The sequence below is a fragment of the Gossypium hirsutum genome, chromosome A10, assembly GCF_007990345.1.
Source record: "Gossypium hirsutum isolate 1008001.06 chromosome A10, Gossypium_hirsutum_v2.1, whole genome shotgun sequence".
NCBI lineage: Eukaryota > Viridiplantae > Streptophyta > Magnoliopsida > Malvales > Malvaceae > Gossypium > Gossypium hirsutum.
The window spans coordinates 4,485,667-4,497,901 of record NC_053433.1 but is presented as its reverse complement, the minus strand read 5'-3'; the positions used below and the strand labels follow the sequence as shown (position 1 = coordinate 4,497,901).

The 12,235-nt window shown below is 32.0% G+C and overlaps 2 protein-coding genes across 2 annotated transcripts; one reads left to right on the top strand and one right to left on the bottom strand.

Moving 5' to 3' along the window:
* The first annotated feature begins 4,745 nt into the window (after positions 1–4,745).
* Positions 4,746–6,750, top strand: LOC107937517 (phospholipase A1-Igamma1, chloroplastic). Its single transcript, XM_016870418.2, has one exon. The coding sequence runs from the start codon at positions 5,064–5,066 to the stop codon at positions 6,648–6,650; it is 1,587 nt and encodes a 528-aa protein (XP_016725907.1). The 5' UTR covers positions 4,746–5,063; the 3' UTR covers positions 6,651–6,750.
* Positions 6,751–6,908: 158 nt separating this feature from the next.
* LOC107937516 (hydroxyproline O-galactosyltransferase GALT2) lies at positions 6,909–11,331 on the bottom strand. Its single transcript, XM_016870417.2, has 7 exons — positions 9,920–11,331; positions 9,100–9,332; positions 8,691–8,981; positions 8,287–8,415; positions 7,966–8,139; positions 7,475–7,582; positions 6,909–7,398 (listed from the first exon to the last, which is right to left on the bottom strand). Exons 1-7 carry the CDS (start codon positions 10,824–10,826, stop codon positions 7,192–7,194), a joined length of 2,049 nt encoding a protein of 682 aa, XP_016725906.1. The 5' UTR covers positions 10,827–11,331; the 3' UTR covers positions 6,909–7,191.
* Between the last annotated feature and the right edge of the window lie 904 nt (positions 11,332–12,235).

Genomic DNA, 12,235 nt, shown 5'->3' with positions numbered 1-12,235 from the left:
TACGTGTTTGGTATTGACTATGGAAAAGTATTATAAAGTTATTGAACTTTTCACACGTGGACTGACAAGCTAAAGGTGACCGTACATTTTAGGCCGTCCGTTTTGATCACAAGTTGACATCTTCCTTTAATCTATCTACACGTTAACTTGCTCAAAAACATGTTACACGTCAACTTTTTTTCATTGGATAATGGGAGAATTTCTTTTTTAATTTAAATATTTATATCTGATATAAATAATGGAAATTAAATATAATTATAAAATTGCATCATTCCATTTTACTATACGAAAATTGAAATTTTAGTTTATGAACTTAAAGGATTAATTTTTATTAATTTTTTGAATATTAATTATCATTATTGAATTTGTTGAATTCTTTTATAAAAAAATCAAAATTGAAATAAAAATATTAATATATATTTTTTAATTTCTATAAAATAAAAGATGAAATTTATAACTAAAATTTATGTTAATAATAAAAATAAGGTAGGAGAAAGAACATAGAAAGAGCAAATGTTGAGGTAGAAGTTTGACTTTCAACGCGTGATGTTACTTTAATATTCTCAATTTTTATTATCTTAAGCAATCACGTTTCAAACGTATGTCCCATGCATCAATTTTATAATATATAGTTATTTTAGGCTCTCTTTTTTTTTAAATTTAAATTTTGTCTTTATTCAAATAATGAAATTGAGTGAGTACAATGAGGTAGTGACGAAATATAAGTTAGAAATTGTACCGATGAATTATATAGAAATTGTTAAGCAGTAAGGTCAACAAGGGAGGAGGACGGTGGTTACACGGAGGAAGGTTGGCTGGAAGAGTCGAGAGTTTAGGGAAAAAGGAGTGAATACATAAATCTGCGTGAGTTGTTTGCGTGGCAGTAACCAATTATTCTAGCTCTCCGTATGGTTTGCGCGTAATTTTAGTGGAGATGTCTTGTTCTGAAGTTCGCCTAGTTGAGGTTTGCAAACTAACTTTAGATTTCGCGGATTAACTTTGGGCTCGCAGTGTCGTTGGTTCCATTGAGAAACACATGTCAAGCTTCTTTATGGATACGCTATAAGGTCTACAAGGTTTGCTACTCGAAGTATAATAGAAATAAATCATAGTTTAATTAATTAATTACTTTAAATTTTTAAAATTTATTAAGGTTTATTTGGAAAGTATAATTATTAAGGTAGTAATTACACTCTTTTGTAATTACAAAAAATTGTAATTTCTTAAACAAATTTGGCTAACAACGTGTAATTATATCGTAGTTCCCTATGTTATGTTTAGTAGTACAAATTGTAATTACATAGCTACATAATTCGTATTTTTAAAAAAATATTAATTACCATAAAATTTATTAGTATAATAAAAATTAATTTCTAAACAAATAACAAAAATTAAAATCAAATCATCATATGTATTCTGTTAGTCTAAAAAAGTATATGATAATACGATTATTAATAAAAATAGCAAGAAAAATAAACGTCATATGCGACTTTATCTAATTGTTCAAATGCATATTTATTAGATAATTTCCTATTTAATATTTAACAATGTTTATTATTATCATCTATCAGTCTTTGACCGAGCTCATCATCATTTTAATTTGAATTTACATCATAAAAATAATTAGGACTTTTTTCTTCTATATACTCTTCAAAGTATATGGAATATTATATCAAGCTCACCTATGATAGAAGTTATAAAATATACAACATGCTAGTACGATCCACTTTTTTCTTATGTTATACTAATGTGATGTTATTAATATGAGAAATATTTTTTTAAAAAACCAACTATCTTTTCAACCACATTATAAAATATTGAATTGTTCAAATTAAAGAATTTGCGAGCTGTCAATAGTGCTTGTGTCCAACACCATTCTCTCAAATGGTACCATACCCTACGATATGATATAAGAAAACATTTTCTATTTGTATAATTAGCATTAACCGTATAATATTTAGGTTCATAGTTCAAATAAATTATACCTTCAATTATAAAAACTTAATTTAGAACAAAACTTATGTTAGATTATGTCTTTATTTTTTTTCTAATACGTAGATAAAGTTAATATAATATAAATTTTATAATATTTAACGTTTATAGAAAAGGTTTTATAAATTATCAAAAACTTTTATAACAACTATATAAATAATATAGTTTTTTTTTGCCATTACTTTTAAAAGTTATTTTTATGATAAAAAATTTATAATCTTTTTTTATGAATATTATTTTTTAATATATAAAATAGACACATAAATAATTTATATTTATACTTGACCATAATTTTTTATAAATAAATATATTATAAAACCTTTATAACATGTAAATTTAATATATTTTTTAGGATTTATAATATAATAAATTTTTTGCTATTATCATCCCAAACATTTATACATGAAATGCCTATAATATAATTTTATAACTTGTATAAAAATATTTAAGAAAAATTGATCTTGGATGTGATTACCTATATAATTACTCTAATTCTCACCCTCCTTCCTAAGAATTGAAAAGTGTAATTGGGTTGCTCCAATTATTACATCCAATTTGGTAAGACCAACCAATTACAATAGCTACCCAAACATGCAACCCTCGTGTAATTACAATAATTATCCAAACACTTAAAATCTAATTACTAAGTGGCTTTCGAAACATTACCCGAAATAAATATATATATGTATACTGTATTTTTAATAAGTTATATTTTATTGTTTATTGACCGTATATGAATTTATATATTTGTAATATAATAAATATAAACATATTAAATTATCACATTAGTAATTTTAAATTATTAATAAAATATTAAATATTTAAATTTAATAGAAGTTCATTAGTAGTGCTTTTTAAATGGATTTACAAGAAAAGAGACTAAATTTTTAAATCGAAAGTAGAATAATTAAATCTAAAAAGTTTTAAGAATATAGGGCTTGAGAGTAAAATTAGGTCAAAAATAATTATACAAGAATATGGGTTTAACTTAGATATGCTCCTGTGCCAGGTCACTCGTCCAGACTTAAAGGCTTGTTCGAAAAATTGGAAGGTTTGGACAAAAATTTAAGATCCGAAAAATGGGTTTTGATAAAATTTAAGGCCTATTCCTATATCGGCCAAGCCTTGGGCAAGATTTCTAGCTCAAGCCCGACCTAACCCGAATATATTATGTTATAAAGATAATTAGATTAATTATTTATGTTAAATAATAATTATATATATTTATATTAAATTACTAACTCAATAACAATTAAGCTCACTATTCAAAACTTTAAAAAAAAAACTTATGCAACTAAATAACCCAATCCAAAATATAAAATTTTAAAAATTATATTTAATACAATAAAATATTTGTTATATTTATTTGTGTTTTATAATATAATAAAAAAATTATATTTATGGTAGTGTTTTTTAATATAAATATTTTTTAATGTGTCAGAAAACTTTAATTTTAGTACATTCAATGTATTATATTTTTTAAATAAAAAACTAATCTAAATTGAGTTGGGTTTGAATAAAAAAATAAATCCATTTTTCAAACCAGGCTAAGCCCATACTTAAAAATTGATTAAATACTTTGTATGGACTCGACTCAACTTATAAATACCTCTAATCTAACTCTTACTAAATCCAATCATTTCAAACATTATACAATTAAATAATATAAAAATAATTAAATATTACATGATACGTAAAAGTATATTGAGTATGATATGAATATTAAAATTCATCAAAAATTTAATATAAAATTAATTATTAGTATATAGATAATTTATAAATATATAATTCACAAAATAAAGTTATTTTATGTAGCTCTTGGTCTCTTTTATAAAAAGGAATATATATTTGGTTTTAAGTGTTGCAGTCCATTTCACAAATTTAATTATATTATTTTATGTATATTTAAGATTCATAATTATCCTTCAAAACAACTCCACCAAATTTAAAAACATTTAAAACATTACATACCCTACTTTGAAAATCGTATAATATTATTGATAAGCAGAATATATCGTCTTGAAGTATGGCCAACTTGCAAACCGACGCCTCACATGTTTTCTTTTTTCTTAAAATTGACCAAAGCCAAACCCTAAAGAAAGATATTAGGTGCATGGAGGTGACCCCTTCTTTTTTTAGCATTAATTTGACTCACCAAATCCCAACCAACCCCTTCCCAATGCAGAATTTTTCCTTTTAACTAAGGTTACTTTAACTGCCATTACTGGTCACTTCAGCTTTTTATGAGTTAATATATTATTTGATACTTGAATTTAATTTAAGTGTTCAATTTGGTATTCATTATCCCAATGAATATTTGACAATTTAGGTAGTAAAACAAATATTAGGCATTCTAGAAAAGAAGTAGAAAAGGCATTTCGAAATTGATTTACCAAAATGTTTAATCCAATGGATTTTGAACCTTTAGCACAATTCATAGATTCGAGCTAGGATTGAATAAATGCATCGAGGAAGAAATCTCTTTGATTTTAGAGTAACTATTATCTAAGTATGCACATCATGATATTTTTTTTAAATTGATTCAATTTAAAAAATACCTAAAGTTAGAGATTTATCAATCGGTTGAATGGGATAAGAAAAAAACCCAAGTGCCAAATTGAAAATTGAAACTAAAATAAAGTACTTAAATTGAATAAAAAAACTCAAATATCAAATTGAAAAATTCAAATTCTAAATTAAACATTAAAGTCAAACTCAAGTACCAAATAGTAAATTAACCCTCTATTATATTCTTATCCAAATACGCAGCCCCCAATGGTTAACAACCCGTAACCATCTTCGCGTTAAAGCTTGTAATAAATTCCTACTTGTTTAATTCAGTCCCTTATTGACATGTCAGTAAGGCAGCTATGAAACTCAGAAACTTCCTAGACCAAAACTATGGCTGTTCTGATATCAGATTTCGTATATATAAACCCTACCCTTCCATGGCATTTGCCCCCTAAAAAAAAGAAAAATAAAAGGTTCTGTTTTCTGCATATAAACTGTATACATACATACATACATACATACATACAGATATTAGAAGCTTTTTCTTCTTTTTTTTTTCTATGGAGAAAATGGAATTGTCACCAATGAGAAATATGGCTAAACAGAAGCCAGAAAAGGCAAGAAGAACTAAAAGGGTGTGGAGATTGAAGCTCAACGTTACATGGCAGCGTATGAAGAAGGCCTTGAAATCTGGTCTGAGGAACCGTCTTCGTGTTCATCTTGCTTCCAATCTTAACAAGCTCCCGACCTTGAAAATCAACCACCATGATCTTGCCATCATTAGGCCGATCCAACACGTGATGAAAAAGAAGAAGCCGATCCGTCCCACGATGCCGTTGGAGAAGCTCATTCAGTTGCCGTACACAGCGGCTGATTTCGTCGACCGAGGGGATGCTATGACGCCTACTAAGTCACCTGTCGAGAATATATCCACGAGATGGCGTGAGCTTCACGGTTTGCATAACTGGGAGGGGCTTATTGAGCCACTCCATCCTTGGTTGAGACGGGAGGTTGTCAAGTACGGAGAGTTCGTCGAGGCGACTTACGATGCTTTTGATTTCGATCCATTATCGGAGTTTTGTGGAAGCTGTAGGTACAACCCGAATAAACTGTTTGAAGAACTAGGACTTACTAAACATGGTTACAAGGTTACCAAGTACATTTATGCCATGTCCCATGTCGATGTTCCCGAATGGTTCGAGAAGTCACATTGTACTTGGAGCAAGGATTCGAACTGGATGGGGTACGTTGCCGTTAGTGGTGATGCTGAAACCACGAGAATAGGGAGGCGAGATATCCTCGTGGCTTGGCGGGGTACTGTGGCTCCAACCGAGTGGTATAGTGACTTAAAAACAAGCCTGCAACGTCTTGGCAAGACCAATATCAAGGTCCAAAGTGGATTCCTCGGCGTCTACTGCTCCAAAGGTGAGTTCACTAGGTACAACAAGTTGAGTGCATCCGAACAAGTCATGGAAGAAATCCGAAGGCTTGTAACGTTTTTCCGAGACAGAGGCGAGGAAGTGAGCTTAACGCTCTGTGGCCATAGTCTCGGGGGTGCCTTGGCACTCCTCAATGCCTACGACGCTGCAACTTACTTCCCTGACCTCTTCATCAGCGTCATCTCCTTCGCTGCACCGAGAGTTGGGAACATACACTTCAAAGAAAAGCTCAATGAACTAGGAGTCAAGACGCTAAGAGTTGTCATCAAGCAAGATATAGTCCCAAAATTACCAGGATTCATACTCAACACCATTCTCAACAAATTCACTGCTATCACCGGGAGATTGAAATGGATTTACAGGCACGTCGGCACACAATTAAAGCTCAACATGCTCCATTCCCCCTATTTAAGACGTGATCATGATTATACAGGGTGTCATAACTTGGAGATATACCTCCATTTGTTAGATGGATATGTTAGCAAGACATCAAAGTTCCGTTGGAACGCGAGACGAGACGTTGCCTTGGTGAACAAGTCAACTAATATGCTGATAAAGGAATTAAAAATCCCGGGGTGTTGGTACGAAAGACCATTCAAGGGCCTTGTGCTGAACCAATACGGAAGATGGGTTAAACCAGGAAGACAAGCTGAGCACATTCCTTCCCCACTTAACATTGAATCCTGCCAAGAGCCACCTCCATTTTAGATACAAATGTTGATTTGAGACTGATACAAATTTTGAGGGGTTTTTTTTTTTTTCTTTTCCTTTCTGTTAATATTCATCCAAGATTCATTAATTTGTTTAACAGTGAGATTTGAATTCATAGTATAGTTAAAAAGAACTGGTATAAAATTTGAGCAATATAATGTGCAATGCTCCCTTTTTTTCCATCAGCCTTACAATTAATGATAAAGGTAAGAATTGCAAATTCAATTCAGAAAACAGGTTAAAGAAACCAAAACATGAAAGCAAGAGAAGAACTTGAAAGGCAAAGGGGGTTTAGTACCAAGTGTTCCAACAACCTGAGTATCATAAATGCGTATACAATTCAAGCTAAATGAACCTACTTGTCGGATGTTAACAAAGAACAATCTGTATCTTGGCAACAGAAGGTTGTAACTAAACACTTAAAACCCTCTGGAGCTCACTTGATCGCACAAAAATGGGAAGAACATGGCGAAAATACAGGGCGGAGGAAGGTAACGTACATAAAGTCATTCTAACAAACGACAGGAGTTGACGGTTGTCATCTGAAGTTGCAACAGCGTGCCTGACCTCTCGAAAGTTTGTCCCAAAGACAAATCATCTGCCTCGGGGATTGGTAATGTGCAGTATAATAGTCTACCATGCATCCGTATTGACAGAACTTCCAACTATGGGAGTATTGGACAGTCGTCGACTGGTTAAATTGTTCGACCCACATTCCCATACTCACATCCTCCATCTTGAAAAGCTGTCAATATATAAAATAATGGAGCTGATAAAACTGAAGCAGTAGATGGGAAAAAACAGGAATTTTTAAAACTAACCCTTAATTTTTGATCGGCATGTTGTGAGACAATAAACTTGGCAATATCACTGGAAATAATGTATCCAGGTCCATTGGCATAGGGAGGATAAACTTCTTCAGGCCATTCCTGTTATATCAGACAATAACACATTAAGGAATGCACAGTATCCAACTTAACTATCGAAGCAACATATCTGAATTCTGAGCCAATGAGCATACTTGCTTTTAACTACCAAGAATGCTTCTAATACAACAAAGTCAATAGTAAAGACATTTTAGAATTATAGATGTTAAATATGAGAAACCACAATAAGCAATATTGTTTTGCAGCTTCTTATGATTATACAACAAAAGTAAACAATTTCAATTTCAGACACCAACTTTGCGTTTTGTAACTGAGAAATCTAAAATAAAATGAAGCAAATGCGACCTTATGAAATGAAGAAGACAAACGGATGGAAAATCATAAAAGGTAGAAAAACTAGTATATATGTCTATATACTGACATACCTCATAGGTAACAGCCCACTTTCCATTTCTCAAAGGGCGGTGCAGAAGGTTGAGATTGCCCATATAAAGTGACCTTTTAGGAGAGATACGATCAATTTGTTTCAAGACACTGTCAACTCTAACAAATGTGTCATCATCACATTTCATGATGTAAGCAGCAGTCACATTCTGCACCTGTATTGACAAAATTTGGAGATTCAGAATCACATTTAAAAGAAATTCAACCCAGAGAAACACCACAAAATGAAATGAAACATGGGTTAGAAAATAGGAACAGCCTTTCTGGAAATGAAATAGAAGAAAGATACACCATGAACTCACCCCAAATTCACAAATTGCAATAGTTTTAAGAACCACAAGCTCATAGCGGTCCATAAATGGCAAAATTACAATATCACCAAAATAAGCTGCCTCCTTCTTCAGCACTCCATTCACCTCCTTCCTAGGATTCTGCAATTTATTACATAAATAAGTAAAGACAAGAATAAGTGATACAAACAATTTACACATTGATAGCTGGAGAAGAATGTCCAGAAAGGACAGCTACTTAAGAGCCATAAAGAGTATATGAATAGATAAAAGGCATACTGGCCAACAGACATTCCAACACTTATTTTTCCAAAATCTCATGTTGATATTTGTGAAACAAATTGAAATATTAGGATGCATAACAATTAGGTACTTAACACGATCTTAAAATCTATCGAAAGGTTTAATGACCTTACCAGTGCAACAAAGAAACGGACCACTACATCTAAAGACTTGATGGCTGAAGATTGCATCCAAGTTTGTCTAACTGCCATGCGTTCTGCAAAGTGATTAGTAGCAGAGAGAATCCCAATAAAAAGTCGAATTGATCTCTTAGGCAAGGGAGAAGCTTTCCATTTTGGTGACATTTCCAGTACTCTTTGGGGGGAAAAACTTGGATGAGAGGTGGGAAGAGAGGTTGCATAAACTGAATGAATGTCCACATCTCCTTTTATGGCCAGCCCTGTTGCATCTTCAAGTGAAAAACCCTGAAAATACAGTTTTTATGTGATCAATCATAGTATGAGATTTCCAAGGCTATATTAGATGCATTGATAGAGATGTTGGAAAGCACAAACATCAGTTTTTTACTTGAGATAAACATACCGTACGATATGCAAATGAAGTCACATGTCGTCCCCCAACAATGATATGGTATCCATCAACACCAGCACGCAGAGTCAGGATAAAAAGCCTGCCCTCTGCAAAAGGAAATGGCCAGGTTACTTCTGGTTTCTGTGCCCTTCCAATGAACCGTCCAAACCAAGAAGTTGTCTTGGACTCTTTCGAGTCTACAACATCATTCCGGATCCATTTTTCACATCTTCGATATCCATCAACTGCCAAAAGTATAGGTATTAGGTACTTGATAAATGTCCTTGGAATTTTCCAAAACGCAAACAAAAATAGAAGACATAAAGTGAACAAAGTCACAAAAATACTACTTGAAAGTTCTCTCATCCACATGCAAAATACCAGACTCGTAACATGTCCCTCCCTCCTATTATTTTAGTGTCTAATCACATGCAAACATAAGCACAACAAATTGTTTCAACTGGAAACTACTTCTGTGTAAATTAGCAGCTTAAAGCCTGCCTATAATACTCATAGTAAGCAGTAATCTTCCTATAGAAATACCATTAAAACATTTAAGAAAAAATAAGAAGTTTTTCAAGATAATTCCATAATGCATCCTGTAAACCAATATGATTCAGAAATTTCAGTGATGTTCTTGTTTCTTGACCACAAATTTATTTCTCATCAAACATAAAATTGGCATAAGATGGCTTATGTTCAACCAGTTATAACTTCGTAGTTCTTTTATTCCCTCCAAATAAACACATGATTAATTTCAGTATTTAAAAGGAAAAATAAATAAGAAAAGAAGCAAAAAACTGAAAACTGGTGATGCTTGATAAAATTTTACCGAGCATGTCTTCATCGTCCTTGGATGGCAAACCATCACATCTTTGAGCTGTACCCCAATGCATTCTATAGCATGTGTTATGCTCAATGACTGGCTTGCGGCTCCAATCTCCTTTCAATCGAGGATTCAAATGTAAAATCTTTGGTGGAGCTTCCCCATCCACAGATTGCAATCCTTGCAATTCAACCATAAACTGTGAAACCATCACTAGGCCATTACCACCCCTCGTTTTTGCAAGCTGGGGTACATACTCCTGATGAGCATATCGAGGAGTGCCAACGACTGTAATTGAAGAACCTGCTTTTAGACCACATGGAAGGAACATTAGCCTGTCTCCACTTGCCAAATCTTCTCCATTGACAGATAACCATGAAGGACATGACTCGGGCTTCCCATCAAACAAAGAACTCTGTCCAATCTCCTTTCCATCAAACTCATCAACTTCTTCCCATGCCTTTAATCCCAAAGTCCAAGCCTCATCAGCCATCCTCTCGAGCACTGACAATTCACTAGTTTTATTCATTCGCCGCATAACCTCACCTGTTATTCGACCATAAAGATGCTTAAGTGGCTTAATAGGCTGTACTCCATCTCTCCCTTCCTCTAAAGGTTCCTCAGTAGGCCTCATAGGTGCATCCTGGGTTAGCTCATCCTCTAATTTCCGGTGAAACATATCTTTATAAACAGAATTAACCAAGGGTTTACTCAAATCTCCATCATTAACATCCCCAACCACTTTCCCATTCCATCCATCATAGCTATCCTCTCTACTCAAAACTGCTGCTATCTCCAAAAAATATGGAAACTTAAAAGCTATGAAGATTAAGTATAATCCTCCTAAACCCAACAAGAAATGAGACAACTTGAATCTCCTCCCACTGGGGATTTCACATTTTACCCTCTTCATCTTACAATACCCAACAAGCAAACCCACAAAATAAACTTCATCAAACTCAAAAAAATTCCAATAAACTCCTTAACCAGACAAAAAAAACCCATAAAAAAATAGCAAAATCTAGATTCACCCAAGCCTTGAAAATTCCACACATATAACAACTCAGATCAATAAAACCCTAATCTTTTTCCAAACAAAGAAAGCAAGGAAAAATCAAACCTTATTCCTCCCAATCAGGCAATGTAGCAATTAAACAACGGGTGGGAACCAAAATTGATCTTTTTTTTTTTAACGTGGAAGCCAACCTCCCTCAATATTTCACCGGCATTCTTGAAATGGGGTTCGATCTCGAGAAAGGAGGAGCCTAATATTTAGAGATTATATTGTAAAGAAAAATGTAAATTTATTGAGATTGTCTGTTAATAAGAGACTTTCAAAAGACCAAAAAATGACCAAAGAAACAAAACCAAAAAAAAAATTAACAGAGAAATTAGAGAGATGGGTATAACTTATAATAAGACCGTAATCTTTAACGTGCGCAAAGCGTAAATTGGAAACTGCTAAACGGGAATAAGTGAAAGTTGAAGGACTTAACTGCAAAAAAAGTATTTGAAATATATTTGAAGTGGCTGGGATCAAAGTTTTATCCTTTTTATCTAAGGACTAATTCTTCCCTCAGTCCTTATACTCTTTGTAACTTTAATTTTTAATCTCTATACTTTTAATTTCATAAATTAAATTAAATTAAAAATTATAGCATGGCTAATTTGACTTACCTTAAATTTGAATATTTGTTATCGATTAAAATTTTATTTTTTGAATATTAGAACGTCATATATTCAATTTTTAAAAGAAAGACGAATTAAAATAAAGTAAAAAAGATTAAATTCTTAAAATCAGAAATAAAAAGACTATATTTCAAGAGTTTGAGAAGTAAATGGACTGAGAGTGCAAAAATAAACCTATATTAAATTATATATTAAGATGTAAAGACAATTAGACTTGTTTATGGGTCGGGTCACCCGCCTAGGTCCAAAAGCCTGCCTGAAATTTGAGAGAGTTTGTATAAAAATATTATGTTCGAAAAATGAGTTTGGGTAAAAAAATTATGCCTGTTTAAAATATGGGTTAGGCTTGGGGTTAAACATTCAAGTATAACTCTAATCCAGTTTTAAGTTTATAATATTTTATATTATGTAATTTAGAATATACTAAAAAAATAAATATATACGAAATAAATAATATTACTTTAATCTAAACATTAAAATAATGTTAAGATGACTATATAAAAAATTTTAATAAATAAAAATTTATTAAATTTTAAACATTAAAATAACATAATATAAATATTTTTTAAATTTTAAATAAATAATATAAATGGACCTAAAATAGGCTTGTGTTAGACTTTTGTAAATATAGGC

Excerpts from the sequence above, each read along its gene's own strand:
- LOC107937517 (XM_016870418.2), top strand. The coding sequence starts at position 5,064 with ATGGAGAAAATGGAATTGTCACCAATGAGAAATATGGCTAAACAGAAG.
- LOC107937516 (XM_016870417.2), bottom strand. The coding sequence starts at position 10,826 with ATGAAGAGGGTAAAATGTGAAATCCCCAGTGGGAGGAGATTCAAGTTG. Across the intron at positions 8,982-9,099 it reads CTTCATTTGCATATCGTACG|GGTTTTTCACTTGAAGATGC; the intron begins GTATGTTTATCT and ends CTGTATTTTCAG. Across the intron at positions 8,140-8,286 it reads TTGCAATTTGTGAATTTGGG|GTGCAGAATGTGACTGCTGC; the intron begins GTGAGTTCATGG and ends TTGTCAATACAG.